At 36.2% G+C, this 24,691-nt stretch overlaps 1 protein-coding gene across 3 annotated transcripts in view; it reads left to right on the top strand.

Moving 5' to 3' along the window:
• IDE (insulin degrading enzyme) overlaps positions 1-24,691 on the top strand; it is a 96,497-nt gene that overhangs the window by 15,043 nt on the left and 56,763 nt on the right. For all 3 annotated transcript variants that reach the window (XM_063102065.1, XM_063102064.1, XM_063102066.1), the window contains exons 2-3: positions 21,709-21,893; positions 22,948-23,155. In XM_063102065.1, coding sequence (XP_062958135.1) covers positions 21,709-21,893; positions 22,948-23,155 — 393 coding nt within the window. The remainder of the gene's footprint in view (positions 1-21,708; positions 21,894-22,947; positions 23,156-24,691) is intronic.

The raw sequence follows: 24,691 nt of genomic DNA, 5'->3' as shown, positions 1-24,691 counted from the left end.
CCATTCATCAGTTGATGGACATTTGGGTTGTTTCAAGTCTTGGGATATTATGAATAATACCGCTTTGAACATTCTTGTGCAAGTTTTTGTGTGGATGTGTGTTTTCATTTTTCTTGGGGATATACCTAGGATTGGAATTACTAGGTCATATGGTAACTCTTGTGTTTAACTTTTTCAGGAACTACCAGATTGTTTTTTTGAAGCAGCTGCACTATTTTACATTCCCACCAGCAGCGTATGAGAGTTCCAATCTTTCCACATACTTGCCAACACTTGTTATTTTATGTGCTTTTGTTATAGCCGTCCTGGTGGATGTGAAGTGCTATCTCAGTGCAGTTTAGATTTTCATTTCCTTGATAACTAATGATGTTGCATAACTTTTCATGTATTTATTGGCCATCATGTATTTATTGGCCATTTGTATATCTTCTTTGGAGAAATGTCTATTCAGATCTTTTTCCTATTTTTTAACTGAGCTGTCTTTTTATTGAAGTTGTAAGAGTTCTTTTTATATTCTCAGTACAAGTCTCCTATCAGATTTATGATTTACAAATATTTTCTTTCATTCTGTAGGTTTTTTCACTTTCTTGATGGTGTTCTTTGAAGCACTAAGTTTTATTTATCTTTTCTTTTTTTTTCAATTGGTTGTGCTTTTGGTGCCATATCTGAGAAGCCACTGCCCAATCCAAGGTCACAAAGTTTTGCTCTGATGTTTTCTTCTAAGAGTTTTGTTGTTTAGCTGTTACATTTAGATCTTTGATCCATTTTGAATTAGTTTCTACATGTGATATGAGTCCAACTTCACCTTTTTGCATATGGTTATCCAGCATCATTTATTGAAAAGAATATTTCATTCCTCACTGAATTGTTTTGGCTTCTTTTTCAGAAATCAGTTGATCATAATGGTGAGAGTTTATCTCTGAACTTTTAATATTCTGTTCCATTAATCTGTATGTCTCTCCTAATGCCAGTGCTGCACTATTTTCATTACTACAGCTTTGTAGTAAGTATTGAAATCACAGAGTGTGATCCTCCAACTTTGTTCTTCTTTTTGAAGATTGTTTTGACTATTCTGGATCTCCTATGTTTCTGTATAGATTTTAGAATGTATTTGTCAGTTTCTGCGAGGGAAGAATCCAGGTGGGATTTTGATCTGTTTGGGGATTATTGCCATCTTAAAAATATTGTCTTCCAGTCCATGAGCATGAGATTCTTTCCATTTACTTAGATCTTCCTTAATTACATAAAACAGTGTTTTGTAATTTTCAGAGTATAAATTTTACACTTCTTTAGTTAAATTTATTCTTAAGTATTTTATTTTTTAATGCTATTGTAAATGGAATTTTTTTTCAAATTTTTATTTTCAGTTTGCTTATTGCTCCTGTACAGAAATACAGTTGATTTTTGTTTCCTACGTACGAGATCATGTCTTCTGCAAATAGAGCTAGTTTTATTTCTTCCTTTGCAATTTGTATGGCTATTATTTCACATTCTTGCCTGATTCTCATGGCTAGAACTTTGATTATAGTACTGAATAGAAGTGGCAAGAGTGGAAATCCTTGTCTTGTTGTTGGTCTTAGGATAAAAATATTCAGTCCTTCACCATTAAGTGTGATGTTAACTGTTTTTTTCATAGATGCCCTTTATCAGGTTGAGGAAGTTCTCTTTTGTTTCTTGAATGTTTTTGTCATGAATAGGTGTAGAGAGATATTTCTGAAACAATCTCATACTGAAAAGTTGCAAGTATAGTACAAAGAATTTTTTTCCTAAACTGTTTGACAGTAAGCTGCCAATTTGATGCTCTATCACTCCTAAATTCTTTAGTGTGATTTCCTATAAACAAGGACATTTTCCTATATAACCACAATACAATGTCATCAAAATCAGAAGGTTAACATTGATGAATAGAAATGGGCATCCTTGTCTTCCTGATTTTAGAGGAAAGGCTTTCATCTTTTCACCACTGAATGTAATGTTACCTGTGAGCTTGTCATATATGGCCTTTATTTTGTTGAGGTACACAATAGAGGTATTCCTTCTATACCAAGTTTGTTAAGAGTTTTTAATGTGGTGTATCATATTTATTTATTTGCAAATATTGAACCATCCTTGCATCCCAGGGGTAAAACTTCCTTGATCATGTTGAATGATCCTTTTAACATGCTGTTGAATTGGGTTTACTATTTTGTTGAGGATTTTTGCATATGTGTTCATCAGGGATATTGGCCAATAATTTTCTTTTCTTGGGTTCTTTTCTGGCTTTAATATCAGGGTAATGCTGGCTTTGTAAAATGAGATTGAAAGTATTCTTTCCTCTTTTTGGGAAGAGTTTGAGATGGATTGGTATTCTTTAAATGTTTGGTAGAATTTAGTAATGAAGCCATCAAGTCCTGTGCTTTTCTTTGATGAGAAACTTTTTATTACTGATTAAGTTTCCTTTACTCATTATGGATTTGTTCATATTTTCTATTTCTTCATGGTTCAGTCTTGTTAGGTTGTATGTTTCTAGAAGTTTATCCATTTCTTCTAGTATATCCAATTTGTTGGTGAATAATTGTTCATAGTGGTCTCTTATGATTGCGATACATCAAAAAACTAAAAATAGAGTTACCATATGATCCAGCAATTCCACTTTGGGTAGATATATGTCCAAAGGAACTCAAATCAGTATGTCAAAGGCAATATCTGCACTCCTGTGTTCATTGTAGCATTATCCACAATAGCCAAGATATGCAATCAACCTAAGTGTCCATCAGCCAATGAAAGGATAAGGAAAATGTGGTATATATACGTAATGGAAAACTATTCAGCCTTTAAAAAGAAGGAAATTCTGTCATTTGTGACAACATGGATGAACCTGTAGGACATTACTCTAAGTGAAATAAGCCAGGCACGAAAAAACAAATACTGCATGATCCCACTTACGTGTGGAATCTGAAAAAGTCAAACTCATCAAGGTAAAGAGTAGAATGGTGTTTACCAGAGGTGGTTGGTGGTGGTAGTGGTGGGGGATGGAGAGATGTTTGTTAGTCATAGGGTACAAAGTTTCAATTAGACAGGAAAAATAAGTTATTGAGATCTGTTATACAGCATGGTGGCTATAGTTAGTTATAATTTACTGTATTATGTATTTCAACATTGTTAAGAAAGTAAAAATCAAATGTTCTCACCACAAAAAATAAGTATGTGAGGTGATGGATATATTAGTTTGTTTAGTGCTTATACGTGCACACTGTATACATGTATCAAAATATCACATTGTACCCCACAAATATATATAATTATTATTTGTTAACTTAAGAAATTAAGGAACAAAAAAGCAAAGGAAGAAAGAAAATTAACATCAATACATTACTATTATTTAAATCTCAGATCCTATTCAAATTTGATCAGTTGTCCCAATTATATTCTTTACTGAAGGATACATTTAATGAAAGGATTCAGTTCAAAATTAAGTGTTGTCTTTAGTTTTTATATCTTTATAGTCTCTTCAGACTGGGATAGTTCTGCAGTCTTTACTTGACTTTCATGACCTTGACTTGAAATTTACAGACCAGTTACTTTGTAGAATGTCCCTATTTGGGGTTTGTCTGATTATTCCTCATGATTAAATGCAGGTTACCTAGCTTTGCCAGGAATATCACAGAGGTGATGCCGTTTATGTTTTTCTCATTGCTTCCATCAAGTGGTGCTCAATTTTGATTTGTCCCTTTACTGATATTTACTTTGATCACTTTAAGGAGAAGTTCCTGCCAGACTTCTCTACTGTAAAGCTACTGTTTTCCCTTTGTTAATAAGTATCTTCTGGGGAAATACTTTATCAGTATAGACTTATGATGTTCTATTTTACTTATAAGGTTTTAACCCATTACTGTCATTTAACCTAATGTTCAAATTGTCCCAAATATGGGCAGTGGAAACCTTTCAAGCCAGCTCCTGTATCCATTTAACATACATCATTCTTTTAGCACTTTCTTGTTTCTTGACCCAACAAGATGTTCCAGTCTCGTCTTGTATTTTCCCTGCCCTAGTCCTAGAATCAACCATTTTTCCAAGGAGCCATGGTTCCTTTTAGTGGAGAATAAAAATTTAGAAACCAAGTTCTGGCTGCTAGGTGTACTCATTGCTATTTGGAGAGGATGGGAAGAATCACTGCTCTCAGGCCCTCTTAAGTGGATACAGTTAGGAAATACATGTATGCAAATAAATAGGTATTTTATATGTGTGTATGAATATATGTGTCTATGTGTGTGTATATATATCTATGTACATACATATGTATACATATTTGTGTGTATTAATATGAATGTACATAATAGTACATATACACACAGACACATGCTTATGTCTCTTTTTATTTCGTTATCTGCCTAAATGTATTGAAAACCTCAAGTTCACACAGATATGTCCAATTTCAATCCAAAACTACAAGGTTCATTTTAGCGTTTATCCTTTCCATGTTTGTAACTCCTTTCCCTGATAGTGATGACCATGATTCTCAATAAGTGTAATATATACAGATATTTAATGCATCCCTCTGACTGTAACCAATATCTCATCATGGCTGCCACCTCCTTGCCTTTGAAGTGCTCTTCAGCCTCTGTCTCCAACAGAAGAGGCTGAACCCCAACTCAGGCTGCCTGATGAGTGGTTTTGTGTTGGAGATTTGATAACCACTTGGGGCTCTTCTCTTGCAAGTACAAGATTTGCTAGACTGTCCACTAGAAGCAATCACACCTTGATAACAATGAGTACGTCTAGTGCCCGGATCTTGGTCTCTAAACACCATCTTAAGCTCCTTACTCTCTTAAGCTTTAATTACCATGGTGGACCATTAAAGGGCAAGAACACTGTCCTAACCCCACTAAGAAATGTGGATATTAAAACTTGTATTAGCCTTCATTTTAAATACCCTTAAAGTTTGTAAGTAGAGCTGAGTACAAGGCCAAACTTCATATGTTGTCTATAAAATCCAGAAACAGAGTGATAGAGAAGGGGATGAGTAACCTTGTACTCAAAAACAACAATATCTTGGCTTTTTCCTTAAGTTATTCTTGTTGGTGGCTATAAAACAGGTGCTCTGATGAATGGGGACTTTAAGTACAGAGTGGTAGTTGGATTTAAATTTGTAACCATTTATGTAGGAGAAGTATTTATGTATAAGTACATTTTCTAGAAGGAGATACATTAAGAATGTGTTTAGCTCTGGATGGTGGGATCTAGGTAATTTGTATTGCCTTATGCTTTTTTTTCTTTTTTTAACTACATCTGCAGCTAACATAGATAACTTTGTTTCTGTATTATATGAGTAATTATTAAATACGGGACATAAAAATAAAACAAATGCTTCAAACACCCAGGACTGAGAACTCCTGCTTGATGGTCCTGGGGTATGGGGAAAAAAACTAAACTAAAATAGAATACTGTGTCCTTATTCTTAGGAAAACCTTTGATAGACATTTAGTTTTTTACAATCTTTGGCCTTCTAGTAGCGTAGAATCTTGGCACTGAGTATCCTCTTCTCCAGTGGTATAGACATCTGATATGGATTGAATGTTTGTCCCCTCCAAAGCTCATGTGGAAGATTGATCTCCAATGTGGCAGTATTAAAAGGTGGGGCCTTTAGGAGGTGACTGGATCATGAGGGCCCTGCCCTCATAAATGGATTCGTCCATTAATAAGCTAGTTGATTAATGGGTTATCGTGAGTGTGGACTGGTGGCTTTACAAGGAGAGCACATGGAAACACTTGCCATTCTCGCCATGTGATACCCTGGTCGCCATGGGACTCTGTAGAGTTCTCACCAAGAAGAAGGCCTTCACCAGATGTGCCCCCTAAACCTTGGACTTCCCAGCCTCCGAAACTGTAAGAAATAAATTTCTTTATAAATGACCCAGTTTCAGGTACTCTGTTATAAGCAACAGAAAACGGACTAATATAACATCCTTATGCATTAACTTTTTGTTGTTTTTTTTGTGGTGAAGTCTGGATACAGATATATTTTTAATTTTTGAAAACTTTATTTTGGACTAAGTTTAGACTTACAGAAAAGTTGCAAATATAGTGCAGAGTTCCATTATATTCCCCCCCCCCGCTTCCTCTATACATAATGATAGTATAATCATCAAGAACAAGAAATTAATATCTTTATCTTTAGTTGATAAGTATCTTGCGGGAGATAGTTTGGGAATATGCAAGTCCTTTTTCACCGCAAACTTTTTTAGCATCCACTGGTGGATCTTGACTGCAACATTTATTACTGTACCTAATGGTGACTATTTCCCTCTTTCCTTTTTATTTATTAATTGGAATTCTTCTGTGAGGTAGAATTTTCTTTCTCTCTCTCATTTTTTTACTTATTTATTTATATCAATAAGGACTAACAGATATTTATCTTAATCTATGTGTTAAAATTCAATACTCTTATTTCTTTTGTTGCTCAAATTATTCCAGCTTTGTCCATTAGGAGCTCCTTTGAGTTGGCTTCTGTGTACTTTAAATTAGCCCCCATCTTTTTTAGAGCATTTCTTTACTCCTGTTCCAGGTTTATCTTATATTTTCCATGTCCTAGACCTTGAATCAACCACTTGGTTCTTTTTATTGGAAAGTGGTATTTAGAGACCAAGATCTGGGCACTAGATGTACTCGTTGTTACTGAGGTGTGATTGCTTCTAGTGGACAGTCTAGCTAGTCTCACATATTTGTATTTCTGTATCTATCTGTACATATATTAAAAATCACGAGTTTGGGCCGAGCCCGTGGTGCACTCGGTAGAGTGCGGCGCTGGGAGCGCGGCGACGCTCCTGCCGCGGGTTCGGATCCTATATAGGAATGACCGGTGCACTCACTGGCTGAGTGCTGGTCACGAAAAACGACAAAAAAAAAAAATCCACGAGTTTACTCTGATTTAAGTTTAGTACCACAATTTTAGCCTTTTCGTTATTTATAACTTCTTTCTCCAACTATGAGAACACTAGCTTTCATTATCTACAGTATATTTACTTGTTCAATTCTAGTATACACATAAAGTAGTCTTATAATTGCTAGCCCATATGTCTGTGAGAAACACAGACATAATAAGTACATCACGATACTTATGTACAGTTCTTTTTGTCTTTAGCCTTGCTGTATGCAGTCAAAGTACTATTGTCCATAGTTAGGTTAGTTCTTCTCTTTTACACCCCTTCACTATGATTATGTTATTCATTTATCATAAAGTTAGGTTCTTTTGTTAGGATTTTAATTCTGTTTTACACCCCCCTCCTCGAATCTTGGTTGATTTTATTTATTTTTTATTGTATTAAAATATACATAACATAAAATTGACAATTCTAAGCATTTTACAGTTCAGTAATACTAAATTCATCCACGTCATTGTACACCTGTCACCACCATCCATCTCCAGAACTTTTTTCATCTTTCCAAACTTAAACCCTGTACCCATCAGATAATAACTCTCCATTTTTACTCCCCTTAACCCCTGGCAACTGCTTGTCTGCTTTCTGTCTCTGGATTTGACTACTCTTAAGTACCTTATATAAGTGGAATTGTGTAGTTTTTTTTCTTTTGTGATTGGCTTATTTCATTTAGCATGTCTTCAAGGTTCATCCATGAAGTAGCATATGTTAGAATTTTTTTCCTTTTTAAGGCTGAGTAATATTCTCTTGTATATACCACATTTTGTGAATCCATTCATCCGTCAGTGGACACTTGGGTGACTACCACTTTATGGCTGTTGTCAATAATGCTGCTGTAAACATGGGTGTACAAATATTTGTTCGAGTCCCTGCTTTCATTTCTTTTGGGTGTATACCCAGTGGTGGAATTGCTGGATCATATGGTAATTCTCTTTCTATTTTCTGAGGAATTGCCATACTGTTTTCCACCGTAGTGCTGTACTGTTTTACATTCCCACTAGCAGTGCACAAGGTTCCAATTTTTCCACATCCTCACCAACACTCATTTTCTGTTTTGTTTTGTTTTTATAATAGCCATCATAATGGGTGTGAGTGGTATTTTATTGTGGGTTTTTTGTTTTGTTTTGCTCTGTTGTTTTTTTGGCAGCTGGCTGGTAAGGGGATCTGAACCCTTCACCTTGGTGTTACCAGCACCGTGCTGTAACCCAGTGAGCTAACCAGCCAGCCCGCATTGTGTTTTTGATTTGTATTTTTCTAATGATTAGTGAGTGATATTGAGCATCTTTTCATATGCTTATTGGCCATTTGTGTATCTTCTTTGGAAAAATGTCTATTTGAGTTCTTTGCTCATTTTTTAATTAGGTTTTTTTGTTGTTTTGTTGTGGGAATTTTTTTAAAAAATATATTCTGAGTATATTAACCCCTTATCAGATATATAATTTGGAAATATTTTCTTCCATTCCACATGTTGGCTTTTTACTCTGTTGATTTTGTCTTTTTTTTTTTTAACCATCTTTAAAAATTTTTTTTTGTTGAAACATATTGGTTTTACGCATTATGGGTTACAGAGTTATATTTTAATACATGTATACAATGTATGATGATCTAATCAGGGTAATTAGCATGTTCATCATTGACTTAATCATTTCTTTGGGATGTGAACGTTTGATCTTTTCTACTCATTTGATAACATGCGGTAAATCATTGTTTGTTATAGATTCCTTGGTCGACTGTACTCCAGTTGGACTTATTTTTCCTGTCTAGCTGTAATTTCGTGTTCATTAACCAGCTCCTTGCTGCCCCTCCTTCAGAAATTTTTATTTTTGATGTCCAGTTTATTTTTTCTTTTGTTGCCTCTGCTTTTTGATGTCATATCCAAGAAATGTTGCCAAATCCAACGTCATGAAGATCTTGCCCTATGTTTTCTTCTAAGCATTTTATAGTGTTAGCTCTTACGTTTAGGTCTTTGATCCATGCCCCTGGATTTTTTGAGTCAGAGTTAGAAAGCTTTTCCATACACCAAGATTAAAGAAGAATTTAACCATCTTTTCTTCCTCTACTTGTATAGTTTTATTTTTATGTTTTGCTCCCTTATCCATTGGGAGTTTATTTTTGTGAATGGTGTTAGATATGGATCTAATTTTATCTTTTTCCCAGTGACTACTTAGTTGTCCACACACTATTTATTAAAAGGTGCATCTTTTATAGTGAGTTGAAATGCCACCTTTGTTAAATACTAAATTTCCATATTTATTTGAGTCTAATTCTGTACTCCCTAGTCTTTTCTACATATCTCATTGTCTTCTCATGCTCTAGTACCATACTGTTTTCATTACAGAGGCTGTCTAGTATGTTTTAATGACATGTGAGGCTAGTCCCCCACTTACAGTTTTTCTTTTTGGGTGTTTTCCTAGCTACTCTATGTGTCTGTTTTTTCCATATAAACTTTGATATCAATTTGTCTAACTCTATGAAATAGCTTTTTTGTATTTTTATTGGGATTCTGCATTATATTTTAAACTATACTTGTCAGAGCCTTGGGAACACTTGTCAGTATCACTGCCACTCAGGGGCCCTGAGATGGTGGTGTTGGGGGTGGGGGATGGTCCTCTGACTTCCTCTGCCCTTCTTGAACCAGAGTAGGTTGGTTTTATAAATTAGACTTCCATAAGGTTTCAGTAGAAGAAGGCATTTCTTTAAAAAATAGTTTGAAAACCATATCATAAAGTAGATTCTACTTGAAAACTCAGTGACATAGTGCTTTTGACTTGATCTAGTCAGTGAAAACTATTCTAATCGTTAGATTGGTATGTAAGCATCAGTTGCTCTCTTTACATCTCCCACCATTGAGCCTAGTTTGCCTACTGGGGCAACACAAAGTGGGTTCAGTCTTTTACCTAATAGTCTCAAATATTTGAACATTGCTTTTATGGATTGGTCACGGTATAGTGGAAGAGGCCATTTTAATACAGATCTTTTTGGGCTGGATAAGAATGTAGGTAATTATTCTTTGGCTTGCATTGCTATCGGGATTATGGAGCCACAATGCCTGGGCTTGAATCCTGGCCCTACCCTTTGCCTGTGTGTGATCTGGATTCCATTACTTTCCTTTTCAAGCCTCGTTTCCTCATCAGCAAAATGGGGATAATAATAGTATCTACCTCAGGTGTCTGGTGAGAATTCAATGAGAAAATGCATGTAATGTGTGTCTCTATCATATAGTAAATGTTCAATAATTGTAGACAAATAACAATACCACCATTATTATGAAGAAGAGAAAAAGGTGTTGTGTATTTTATTTCTTGATGGAACAGCAGGGTGTAATTTCAAAGTTGTAGGCAGCTAGCTAGATGGTGTGACTTTTCTTAAACCAAAGTTTATGTATAAATTTTGGCTGGCTGGTAGCTCAGTTGGTTGGAGTTTGGCCCTGTGACACCAAGGTCAAGGGTTCAGATTCCTGTTTGGGCCAGCTGCTGAAAGGAAAAAAACAAAAAAGTTTATATATAAATAAACAGTAGCATCTGTGGTAAAACACAAAAACAAAAAGAGTCAGAATCTAGGCTGTTACTTCATAAACTACTTGAAATTATCCTATGTGTGGAAAGAACTGTACATAAGATAAACTTTTACCTTGGTGAAATGATTAAGAGCATGGTGCTTTGGTGTCTAGAGACTTGGGTTTGAATTCTAGTTCTTCTACTTAATGCCTGTGTGGCTCCAACCGAATAACTTTTCTGAGGTTTAATTTCCCCATCCAGGAAACATGGGAATAATAGGGGATCTATCTAATGAGTTTATCAAAGGTATAATTCCTAAAAAAGTGTATGTGCTGTTCAAGATACTGACTGAGCATTCAGTAAGGGTCTGTCCTAGCACACAGGCTGTGCTCTATTTAAGGTTGACCCCTTTACTTATGCAGTAGATTGCTTACTCAAGTTTCCTGCAAACTTCTCTCTTTCTCCTTCATTATCACTTTCCTTCAATTAAATCTTTTTTGCTTCAGATTGTGATAGGTAGATAGGTAGGCAGATAGATAGGAGTTTAATTTAGATATCTTCCTTTATTTTGATGAGGCTATCTTCTGGGTTTATTTTAAGTAAATAGAATTGGTTGCAGTGATTCTCATCCTTTATCTTTGTGTGATAAAGTCAGAAGTATAAACTAGGGTCTTTCATCTTCAGCAATATTGACATCTTGCGCCAGATAATACGTTCTTGTGAGGGCTGTCCTCTGCCTTATAGGATGCTTAGCAGAATCCCTGGCCTCTACTCACTACATGCCAGTAGCACCCTTCAGTTGTGACAATCAAAAATGTCTCCTGACATTGCCTGGGGGTGGCAGGGAGGCAAAATTGTCATCTGTTCAGAACTACTGACTACAAACATTGACTCACCTATAGCAATTATAAAGGGATAATTATTTACCTGTTTTCCTGATAGTCTCATAAAGTACCATCTATTACCAGCCTGCCCAATGACTGTTTTTGAAATCTGGAAATGACAATATACAAGTGGAATTTGCATGTATGTTTGTTAAAAATGTTAGTAATGACATGGTTATTGAGGTGGTCTATTTGCATCTCACCCCATAGGACCGTAATAATGATGTGATTATAATAATAAGGTTTATCATTTTGGATGCCTACTATGTAACAGGCACAGTTCCTTGGTGAAATTTATTCAAACGTATTTTACAGGAGAAATGCTGTGAAGGCTGCCCAAGTCTGATGCAGCTCTGGGTGATCCTGTCAATTTAATGGACCCATGTGAACATTTTGCCTGACTCTTTTTTTTTTTTTAAATATTCTTTTGTTTATTCACCTGACTCTTGTTTGGCAAAGTTAGATAAGGCCAAAGAGTCCAGTTTGACCAGAAGAGTCCCGTAGTATCCAGGATCTGAACAGTAGAGAGGTCATTTGGTAAAGGAGAGGGTATATAATTACTGACACGGTCTTAAAGTAGTCAGTGGATCATTGCAGGCATGAAGAGTCATATTAAGGCAGAGTATAGGTCAAGTTTCCCAAACTGGCATTATCTGAGGTGGGCAGATTCTCTTCTGTCAGAACCATGGTGTACATACGGGTGGAACTGAGCCCTCAGGCAGATATAATACCCCTCTGTACAGAATATGAGTATTTATGCTTTGCTTTCCTTGGAGGGCTGTCTTGAGAAAATTAGTTACAGGTTGCTAAATCTTTCCAGCCTGTGACTTGACTTAATCTGTAGAAACTATGACAGGGGTCTTTAAGCTTCCTTTGCTGTTCTGGGTTCATGGAACATCCATGAGGAAGATGACCCATATGTAAAATTAATTCTGAATTTGAAGAAATGTTAACGTTGTATGGTATTCTTTTTGTTTTGTTTTTAAAATAAAGAATCTGTCTAATTCAGATCCTGGGTTAGAAGTTATTTGATGTAAATGTTGAAAATTGTTGAGGGAGACTTTATTCAAAGTTTAATCATTCTGCTTTTATTTGTATTTAGTGCTTGCCACTCTTAATCGGTTGCTGGGAATATCAGGTTTTATTTTTAAATCTTAACTGTGGTCTAATGTGAGTAATTAATTTTGAAATCATGTATGAGTAAAGACTTGAGTTAAAAGATTTAGCAGAGCTGGCTGGTTAGCTCAGTTGGTTAGAGCTTTGGTGTTACAATGCCAAGGTCAAGGGTTTGGGTTCCTGTACCAGCCAGCTGACATTAAAATATACATATATATTACAGAGAGAGAGAGAGAGAGAGAGAGCATACTTTATTAACTTAGTTGATTCCTGCTGTACTTACATGGGCCTCCTATTTCTTGTGGTCAAGATAGCATCGATGGAAATAATTGTTGTCTCAGGACACACCCGAGAAGGTTTAGAATAATTACCATATTAATTGGACTACTGTTTCTTAGCAAGCCTTCCTTGTTTAGCACTTGTTTGGTATGGATAGTTACTTCCCAGTATTCAAGTGGTACTATTTCCAGGATGACTTTTGGTGGTTGATATTTAAAATGTTGTATAATAATTTTTTATTTGGTGGTTGCCTTCCTTATATTTTACTGTGTATTCTGTTTTTAAAAACTATTTCTAAGAACTTTTTATTGAAGTATAAAGTAAGTGTTTAGCTTGATGCATTTTCATAAACTGGACACACCTGTATGATCAGCACATGACTAGTACCTCAGAAGTCCATCCTCATGTTCCCTTCTAATCAGTATTCCTACCCCCAGGGGTAATGACTATCCTGACATGAAGGCATGGCTTGATTATATTTATTCTTCTGCTTTATATAAATGGAAGGATACAGTATTTACTTTTTGCGTCTAGTTTCTTTTACTCAACCTTATATTAGTGAGATTCATCCTTATTGTTGTGTTCTATATTATTCCTTTTCGTTGCTGTATACTAATCCATTGTGTAGATATACCACAATTTATCTTTTCACTGTTGATGGGCATTTGATCATTTCTAGTTTTAGCTATTATGAATAGTGTTGTTATGAACATATAAATGCATTTATTTTGGGTATATATCTAACACTGGAATTGTTAGGTCATATTGTCAGCCTTAGTGTATAGTGCCAGTTTTTGAGAATGGTTGTACAAATTTGCATTCCTACAGCAGTGTTTGGGAGTGTGGGTTGCCCTATAACTTCTTGAACACTTGGTATTTGCAATCTTTTTCATCTTAGCCATTATAGTGTGTAGTAGTATCTCAGAAAATCTCCTATGGGGAAAATTAACTGTGAATTTGGGGCCTCTTTGGGGCTTTAATCTGTCACATAAACCTCATGCAACACTGAGGCTTTAATAATATCTCTTCTCCCAGTAGATCGCCTCTACTTGGGCCAAGCATTACCTTCAGTCTGCGCTCAGAATTAGCAAATACCTTCCAGCGAAGAAAACAGGTGATGATCAACAGCTCACCTCGGAGGGCTTTCTCAAACTCTGTGGAATTCCAGTTCATCCAATCATTTCTTCCACAACTCTCCATTTTTGAAAATGTGATTTTGTAATTCTTTGTGGCTTTTCCTAATTGCTGAACTTGAATTGTTTTGCCGTGACATACTATATTCGACCCAGAAATGGAAGTTGTCAGTAGGTTCTTGGGATTTTCTATGTATACAGTCACGTTGCCTATGAATCATGTTAGTTTTTTTCCCCTTCCTTTCCCGTCTTTATGTATTTTTTTCCTTGTTTTATTGGACTGGTTAGAACTACCAGTACAGTATTGAATAGAAGAAGTGACAGTGGCATCCTATTTGTGGGAGTTGGGAGGGTTTGCAATAGTTTATCATTGAGTATGATAATTGCCATAGTTTCTGTAGATATTCTTTCTCAGATGAAGGAATTTCTTCCCTTTTATTTCTAGTTTGTTGACTTTTTTAAAAGACATGAATAGTGGTTGAATTTAGTTAAATACTTTTTCTGCATCTACCAAGAGATTGATTTTTCTCCTTTTTTTCTGTTCATGTGGTGTAATGTATACTTTTGCAAAATAAGTCACCCATAAACACACCATATCTACTGTAGTAATTATTTTCGTGTTCCTTTCATGCACGAGATGTTTCTGTGCAATCTCTCTCTTTTTCCTTAAGCCTGTTCTACATTTAATCCTGCCATACATTTTCCTTTTTATGGGCAGTGTATAGTGAGATATGGTTCTCAGCTGAGGCACTCCTTTAGCAGATTGGAAGAGGCTCCTTCCATTACGTATTTCTGTTTTATATGGAGAGGAAAGAGTTAAAAACTGAATACTTTCCCTGGAGCATGTATTTTAACTTACATTAATTTTTGTTTCCTGGTTTTTGTTATTTGGGATTGTAAGGGAGGAGAATGGGGTCAGGGAAGGACTGAGAAGGTGGTAACCAGGAGCTGGAGAAGAAAGCCATACTGTATCATTTCCTTAAGCACTACCTTCTCTGCTCTTCCCTTTCCCACGCTTCCTCTTTCCCTGTAGTTCCAACTTTTCCACAAGTCAACTGTGTGACTGCCCTTGGGCAAGTCACTTAACCACTGAGCTTTTGTCTCTCATCTGGGATTGGGGAGGATGACCATAGACAGCTGCTGTGACCCACCACTTGGGGAAAATAGGAAGATTAAATGAGTAGTTTATAAAGCATATGACACTTTTTAAAAAATGGGAGTGATTGTTAGGTTTAGTTTTGTACAGTGGCACCTGTCTCACATTTTCTAATAGCCTGAAAACTCCATGTGGAAGAAGGATACTTGTGAAACCCCCCTGGTCCTCAAACTACAACTGTAAGAAACCTGTAGTTAACTATGGCAAGAAGTATAAAACACAGGTTTTGTTCATTTGCTTAAACCTTTATAAAGCCTCTATAAAGTCTCTATAAAGTATTCTGTCTGTTAAGCCTGTCACTTTTGGAATTAACAACCATTGATGTGCATGTACCAAATCTAAAACAAAATTTGCAAAGCACTTATCTCTAAAATGATATTGCTGTAGGATCCATTTAAATTGCAACCACTCCAATTCATTTAAGGATTCATTTGTTGATCTTAAAGTTCTTTCCAGAGGGCCAGAGAACAGAGTTAGAACAGCTGACATTCTGCCTGGAACAAAGGCAGTGCATCTCATCCTGGGAAAATAACATTTAACTGACAGAGTTTTATTTTATACCCACCTTTATGATCTAGCTGGTGTATGAAGAGAGGTATACCTGCCCCTATAACTGAAGAGCTGTGTGGTTCCTTGAGACATGTCATTATTTTTTTAGGTTAAGTAGCATTAATAGTACTTTGGGTTATCTGGTCTTTAGACTGTGTTAGTATATTGAGATATCCTGAGGCTCTTACCCCCACTCCCTTGACATCTGCTTACTTACCTCTGCCTTGTATGGGGAAGCAGGGATGTTTTGTGGTGTTTCATTTTGTTTTTTAGCATATTCATTGTTACAAACCATACTTATTCTTTATGCCCCTTATCCATTCTTTCCCCTTCCCACTTCCTCACCTCTCTCTCCCTCTCTCCTTCCCTTCTAATAACCATAGATTTGTTCTCTCCATCTGATAGATTAACTGTTCCTCTGTTGGTTTGTTGCCTAGATGATCTGTCCAGTACCAAGACAGGTGTGATCAAGTTCTCTCCTATTATTATAAATCAGATGTTTCTGGGGCCGGCCCCATGGCTCACTCGGGAGAGTGTGGCGCTGGTAGCACCGAGACTGTGGGTTCGGATCCTATATAGGGATGGCCAGTGCGCTCACTGGCTGAGCGTGGTGCAGACTGCACCGTGCCGTGGGTTGCGATCCCCTTACCGGTAATAAATAAATAAATAAATCAGATGTTTCTTCTATTACTCTGGAGTGTAATTTGTGGAAAGAGAGGACCTCTTCTTTTTTTTTTTTTTTTTGGTCTCCGCTGGTGCCTCTCCTCTTGTCAGTGCAGTTGAGAGTCTGGTATGCCATCTACATGGTAGCTGTGACTGCTGCTATAGACTAGCGGCTTTTGCAGCAGCCATGGCAATTGCTGTGACTTTGGTGTGCTACCCATGTGAAAATGGTGTTTTGGTGTGCTCTTTATTTACTTGGTTGCAGCTCGATTTGGCTTCATCTGGCTCCACGCCTCGGGGCCCCAGGGTGGTGACAGCAGCTTGTGGGTGGTTCCGATTCCAGGCATTTTTCTCTCTGGGCTCTTCCTCTGCATTTAGGAGTGCCATAGGCCTCAGTTTCCAATTATGGTTACAGGAGTGGGTGGGTGGATTCTACAGAAGGGAGGTTTTGATTTTTTGTTGTTGTTTTGGTTTCGTTTTTGGCAGTTAGCCAGTACAGGGATGGAACCCTAGAGCTTGGTGTTACCAGTATCATGCTCTAACCATCTGAGCAAACCGGCCAGCTTTCCTGTTCAGGTTTATAGGTCATCATTTCTAAATCAGGTCTAACTTTAAATTTGTGGGGAGGTGATATAGAAATAAGTAGAGAGCAGAAGGCAAAGTAAAATTTCCCAATCTGCTATTACATAGGCTGTGAAACACTTCAAGAGATATAAGAAAAAGACTGTAAAAGGTCATCTGAATAAAAGATTATTTGCAGAATAAAATTTACTCTGGGTGTAGGAATTTGGAAATGACCTTCTATTTGGGGATTTGTTTTTGCAAGCCTAAACTTTAGGCCTTTACGTGTTAGTCCATGGTCTTTAAATGGAGTTTCTAGTCGTAGTTCCATTAACACCAAGCTTCTTGTTTTTCCACCATATTCCTCATGCTTTTTTCTTACCACCAGGTCTTGCTCAGGTATTCCCTTCGACTTTGGTTGTCCCCTTGCCTTTTATTTGGCATACTTCTCACCTCCTTTGTCTCCCCTCTCTCCTCTCCTAGGCAGGGTTAGGTGCCCCCCTTTCATTACTCCCATAGTACCCAGGGCACAACTTTGTGAGTACACTTAATAGTGACCCGTTTTCATATCTGTCTCTGTCAGTAGTCTGGATTCCTTAAGAGCAAGGGCTCTGACTTACTCATCTTTATAGCCAACGTGTGGTGCAGTATCTGAACCTTAATAGGCCTCCTTATATGTTTGTTTGGATATGGAGGGTAAGGCTGGAGACAGGACTGGGAGTTAAGAGCCAAGTTCTAATTGTAACTTTTTTTTTTTTTTTTTTTTTTTTTTAAGATGACGGGTGGTAAGGGGATCGTAATCCCTGACTTGGTGGTGTCAGCACCACACACTCCCAGGTGAGCTAACTGGCCATCCCTATATAGGGATCCAAACCCATGGCCTTGGTGTTATCAGCACTGCACTCTCCTAAGTGAGCCATGGGCTGTCCTAATTGTAACTTTTTGTGGTATGATCTTGGGCAAGTTATTCCTTTTTTTTTTGGTGGCAGCTGGCTGTTGCAGGGATTGAACCCTGGGCCTTGGTATTATCAGCACTATGCTCTATATGCTCTAACCAACTGAGCTAACCAGCCAGCCCACAAGTGATTCTTAAATCACTTAAATCACTCCTTGAGCTTCAGTTTCCTTATAGGGGACTAGCCCACCTGGGGATCTTGTTAAAATGCAGATTCTGGGGAGATCGAGGGGGGAAAGGGACACAAAAATCAACTACATTGTGTATTGATAAATTAAAAAATAAAAAAAAAATTTTTAAATAAAATACTTAATTTTCTTAAAAAAAAAACAAAACAAAAACTCCTTGAATATTTGTCTAATTATGTGCACACTTTTGTGTAGTGAGATCAGCAAATGGTGAACGTTAGCTTCTCGCAGAAATAGTAGTGTACTTTGTAAAAAGTATTGCTCTATTACAGCAGTATGAATTGGGTGAATATGTACCTAGCTACATCTGGGAACATCAACTTCTCATAACTAGGTCACCTGAAACATCAGAATACCCCATACATTACACATGTTTAGTAATGTTCATTTGGCCAACATTAAAGAATAAACTTATTCTATTTTTTTAAAAAATGCAGATTTTGGCTTAGTAGATCTCTGGTGGATTCTGATATTTTGCATTTTTAACAAGCTTCCAGGAGGAGCCAGTGCTGTCAGTCCATGAACTACAAGGACTAGATAACATAATGGCTCTTCCAGCTTTTACTTTCTGTGGTTATAGTCATTGTTTTAAATTCTGAGCAAAATTACAAAATATGTTGTGATTACTAAACATCTCTTCAGTTTATCAAAGTGCTGAGAACTAACAATTCTGTGCCTTATTATGAAGTTTCCAATGTATGATAATATCCCTAAAATTGAAAGTAATTTTATTGCTTCTAAAATTTTGACTTTGACAGGTTAAAAATCTCAAATAAATGTCTGAGAAAGCATTTGAGTTTGCAGTAGCTTGTCATCTAAAATGTCAGAATGCTTGCTTATTGGAGAACATTTGCAATAAATAAAATTAGGTTTTATGCTAAGGAGGGAGGTGAGATGGATAGACATGTGATCTCACGAGTATAAATACAGAGACAGGCAAGCTGCTGATGAACTCATCATCAGAGGAGGAGGCTTTCTCAATCATTTCCTTCAGTTCTCCGGAAGGTAAGAATCAAATTGTTGTAGGAAGTGTTGATACATATGCTATAGGTAAAGCCAGGCTGCCTGTTGAATTAAGATTGCTGAGAATGGGTCTTGTTTGAAAATGTTGCAACTTTTTCTTTTGGCTTTTACTTCCTCAAGAAGTCATGGTATTTGATTTGGGAGCATTGTTAGCTTGGAAATTTATAAGCTGTTTTTGATCCTGTATACAATGTGTAAAAGTAGTTAGACTAATTTTTATGTGTGACTTAATAGAATAAATCAATCTCTCTCCCAGCCACACCAGGAATAATAATCAAATAACAGCTTTAATGTTCAAATAAGTTATATCCATGCCCGTGGTGGACTCTGATCATTTGTAAATGGTTCTTATTGGGCTGAGAGCTCTCTAACTCGTGTTATTCTGTCTTATCTGCATCCTATTCTCTATTTACAATTTAAATAGTTTTTGTCTAAGAAAATTAAAATCTGGACAAGGGAAGTTGGAACCCTGAAAAAGTAAAGAATGTAGTCTGTGGCTGAGGTGGTTATCTTTATCTATGTAATGAGTTTTTAACCTACCACAGAACAAGACAATTTATACCACCAAAGTAAGTTGCATTTCGTCTCTTTATTGTAGTTGTTTGAACAGAAATTTTAGAGCTTTGTCATCATCATTATCATCATCACATTTTAATTGTTTGCAACCCTTGATTGCCCTAGAACAAACTAGCCAGGGCAAGCACAATAGAGAGAGTTGGGCATATACAATGGCAATGGAACCAAAATAGACTTTGACTTTTTATCCCACCTACTGGAATCAATCACTAGAAGCCCAACCTTCTTTCTCCCTGTAGTTGAGCCTTGCTGGGGGGGAATTTAGGCATTCTCTGTGGTGCACAGAGCTTCTTTATTGCCACTTTTTAATGCTGCCTTTCTTGCTGGGGGTCTTAATGGAGGCTACCTTGTGGCTTATTTAATGTTATGTTACTGCTAGGCTGGAACTCACTTTTTAAGATAGTAATTTATATTGTACATAAATTAAGGTTTCTGAAACAGAGTTTTTTAAGGCATTTGCTGCAGTCTAAGCAGATCGTCCTTAGGGAAGTGCCTTAACCAGGACTGTTGTCTGAAGCTCCTTGTGCCCCTCTTTGGAGTCTTAAATAGACCATTTTCTGTCACCCTGAGAATTTTTTTTTAATCACAGAACACCATTTTTTAGACTTAGCACTCAGATATTTTCATTTCTCTTTAGCATTGAACTTAAACAGTTGATAACTAATGAAGTAGAAAAGAATTGTTAATAATGGCTTTTCACTTCCAAATTGCTTTTGAATTTTCCAGTGTGGCCTTACATACCCAGAATGTTAGTATTATATTTTGTTTTGTTTTTCAGAATATTATTTTTACTGTAAATAGGGTAAGCACTATCTGTGTGAAGCATGATGTAATTTTTAAAAATCAGTATTATTCATTTAGTATGACCTATGTATTGATCTTTAAAATTTCAAATATCTTCTCCTCAAAACAAGATTTATGGGGGACAGTCTTAATAGGAACAAACCTCTTTGGTTTATCAATTGCTGTTTAGAATAGAAGAATAGTTATACATGATTTCAGAGAGGAGGGTATTCTGATAAAAGCAAAATAGATTTTTTCCTCCCTTAATCCCTAGAGATTTTAATACAAAAAAAATTTTATCCAAAATAATTGTATGCCTATTTATGTCCCTTCAGATTTACCTTTAAATCTAGCTGTCTGCCAATCTTTAAGGAGCAGTCAGATTCACTTCTTTCGACTTCCAAGTAAGAAGCAAATAAATATGCTAGCACAGGGTCATTTTTTCTCTGTAATTTCAGATATGTTTTGAGCTTTACTTCACAGGTATATTAACTGTCAGTAATAGCGGGCGCAATTTTTTGTCTCTTAAGCAGTCCCCAGTATAGCCAAAACTAACAACTACTCTACTCTCAAAAAACATACATACTTCAGACTTTGGAAGATCCCTTCACTGCACTAATAACAACCAACACCCCTAGAGGATTTTGTGTGTCTGTGGTCCTTTTTCATCAGTGTACCTCTGCCCTTCTTAGAGAAGAAAGTAGAGGACTATCAGAGGAAACCCTCTGTAAGAGAATTGATTGAATATCTCTGTGAAGATCACCAGACTATTCCTGCTCTAGCATTCTACTCTTAAGCATATCGCAAAAATTACTTGGGGTCCTTCCAACTTTTTGTTTGTTCGTTTTATGTTTTTGCTTTTGTTGCTTTCATAGGACAACCCAGGTTCCTTATTTTGTATTAGGGTTGCACAGCATTGTCCCTCATTGGGGGTTGTTCCCTGTGTTCTGAGCATGTGCATATCAGACCCATGGACTTCAGATCTGCCCTATCTTTGAATATCATCAGGTTGAGCAATGTTTTGGTTGACCTGATATTAATTCTTACACAACCTCACTCTAGCAGATACCTCTGACATATGTGTCGTAGTAGTTATTGGTAATTGAAAACTCTTCTATGTCAGCACACTGACCAACTCATATGGCCCAACCCACCTGTCTCAAATCCCCATCCATGTACTGTTCTAGATACAAGTAAGGCTCCATGAAAACAAAATTGTTAGAATTTCCCTGAAAGAATGAGTAGTCAGAGGGAGGAGAGGAATGAATGTGCCCTGTATATAGGCTATAAGAAGTTTCTTCCAGGTATTATTTATCTATTTATTTATTTTGATGATGTTTTATTATGGGTTTGCTTGATGTTATTCTTTGGTCCTTTAAAAAAAAAAAGCAGTCACAACTTAATAATTAATAATCTTCTTCTTTTCAGTTTCCAAAAAAGGACTTACAACAAAATGAATAATACAGCTATCAAGAGAATAGGAAATCACATTATCAAGTCTCCTGAAGACAAACGAGAATATCGCGGGTTAGAGCTGGCCAATGGTATCAAAGTACTTCTCATCAGCGATCCCACCACGGATAAGTCTTCAGCAGCACTTGATGTACACATAGGTACAATTTAAAATTGTGATTTAAGCTTTGTTCAAATTCATAGACCTAATGTAGACATTTATTAGAACTCTGCATATAAGTGCAAATAAAGACCAGGTAGTTATCAGTTTGAGGTACGTTATTTTGTACTGGAACCCTTGTACAGCTATTGGCAAACTACAATTGTCTAAGTCAAATAATCTTATGTTTACTAAGGGCATCTTGTTAGGTTCCCACCTAAGGTGACCAAGCAGCAAGGAAATTCATTCCCATCCTTTACAGTTCTGATTTTTTTCACTTTGGTACACTTAATCTCGTATTTTGTAGATTCTTATGTGCACATTTCTTTCACAGTTAATGTTCCTTTAATCAGTTTGCTGCCTATCTGTGCATACATTTAGTGAGGCAATGTTCTTTTTTTCTTCTCTGAAAAACTTTTATTTAATTCAACTCAGTGGCATTTTAGAATTGATGAAATAAGGTAATATTGAACAAATAACTATTGCCCCCTATAATATAGAGTGCTTTGCAAATATCCTCTAATTTGTATTCATATGACCCTCCAAGATATATATATATATATATATATATATATACACACACACACACATGACCCTCCAAGAGATAGATATATATATATAGAAGAGGTGACTGAGGCGAGATAAGTAAAGTATTATGCTTAAAGGTCTTAGCACTATGCTATATGGTTTCCATATAGCATATTTTTTAATAAAATAAAACCATGACAAGAAACTTCTAGCTCTTATAAAACAATGAATTCAAGTCTTTCTTTCTCTCCAGTGTGTGAGGAAACTAATGGCCAAAGATGTTAAGTAATCTGCTGAATGTCACCAACTATTTAATATCAAAAGCAGAGGCTACAATTCAGATCTTCTGACTACTAGTTTACCTTGTAAATAATACCGTTTTAGAGCAGCCTATGCTTAACTCTCTGATTTTATGGTTGGAGTTGTCACGCTAACAAGAATTCCAGATCATCTGTAATTTATCTGTACTTACTAGCTTTCAGCATAAAAAAAATGATTTATATATATATATGTGTTTTCTCTTTCAGGTTCATTGTCAGATCCTCCAAATATTGCTGGCTTAAGTCATTTTTGTGAACATATGCTTTTTTTGGGAACAAAGAAATACCCTAAAGAAAATGAATACAGCCAGTTTCTCAGTGAGCATGCAGGAAGTTCAAATGCCTTTACTAGTGGAGAGCATACCAATTACTATTTTGATGTTTCCCACGAACACCTAGAAGGTGCCCTAGACAGGTAATTCTGAATACCCTATGCATTATGCAACTTTGTGCACTTGTCACATTAATGATAATAATTATTATTACAAAGATGGCTTTGTAGCTTTATAGTTTAACAAAAGGTATTTTAACTAGTGTTTTTTCCTGTTTTTTAATACTTTTTTTTTTTGTCTTTTTCATGACCGGCACTCAGCCAGTGAGTGCACCGGCCATTCCTATATAGAATCCGAACCCGCGGCGGGAGCATCGCCGCGCTCCCAGCGCTGCACTCTCCCGAGTGCGCCACGGGCTCGGCCCATTTCCTGTGTTTTATAAAAAAGAAAAAATAATGAGTGATGTCATATATTTACTTTGTGGTAGAGGAAAAATAATGGCATGACTTTAAACCAGCCTTTAGGCCTACAAAATATTTTATTGACTTATAAAATTCTTACCAGCCCTTCCCATTCTAACTGGTTTATGTATAAAGCATGTGATGAAGAATAACCTATGATAATGTTGTGGATTTCTTTTCAAACATAATTCCTGTTCCAGGATGCTAGATAAATATTCTGTTCTTCACTTCCTCACTTCTAAGGATACTTAGTGGATACAGAATATTTCAAACTGCTGTTTGAACCCTGGGGATATTTTGAAAGTATTTTCTTGAGCAAGCTCCATTAGACCAGTTTAATTTCTTAATTTTTTGTTATATCAGTGATTTTAGTCATTATTCAAAGTAACTTATCCTTGGTGAATTTTTATAGTTTTCTGTGTTAATAAGATGTAGTTCTGCAGCTTTTTGATGTGTCTGTAATGAAATCTGACTTGTAGTTTTAGTCATTATCAGCTTTAATTGCTTACCTATATTAATTATAATCTTTATGTTTAAAAAAAAATGACTTGCATATTTATTCCTTAGTGCAAAGACATTCACAGGGCAAAAGCATAGGTTTAGTATACGGAGCTGGGTCAAAATAGTCTGCTTCCTACTTATTCTATCTTATGTTTCAGTCTTTAGGCAGCAGCTTTGAGGTGTAATCATCTTTTATGTGTATTCCCAGAAGACTTCTATTAATGAGTTCCCTGGATCATACACTTAATTTCATTTCCTGCTTTAAAAGAATTTAGCAAATGCTTCAGCACATATTCATATAATAGATCTCTGTATGATGGAAGTTGTCTGTTACTTGGCTCAGAGTAAAAATACACGTGTATAAGAACATCTTTTTAAAAACTTTATTAGACTGTGTCATAAACATGACCCTTTACCAGGCCTATATAGCTTTGGTGGGTAGCTATTAGGCACTTTTCTCAGCCTGGATATATTGAGGTAGGTAAAAGAAGTTACATGTCTGTAACAGAAATACCTGTTTTCGTACATCTTTGATTATAAACTCCCAATAGATGGAGTTTCCCTTTGTATTGGTATGTGTAAAGTACTTATTAGCACAGTGTTATATTCACTGAACACACTTAAAATAAATACAAAATAATTGTAAAGACCTTTGACAGTTGGTTTGTGAGGTGTAGTAACTGAAATGTTTGTAGACCCAAGAGTCTCTTAGGCTGA

The sequence above is a fragment of the Cynocephalus volans genome, chromosome 7, assembly GCF_027409185.1.
Source record: "Cynocephalus volans isolate mCynVol1 chromosome 7, mCynVol1.pri, whole genome shotgun sequence".
NCBI lineage: Eukaryota > Metazoa > Chordata > Mammalia > Dermoptera > Cynocephalidae > Cynocephalus > Cynocephalus volans.
This window is presented reverse-complemented; position numbering and strand designations above follow the sequence as displayed.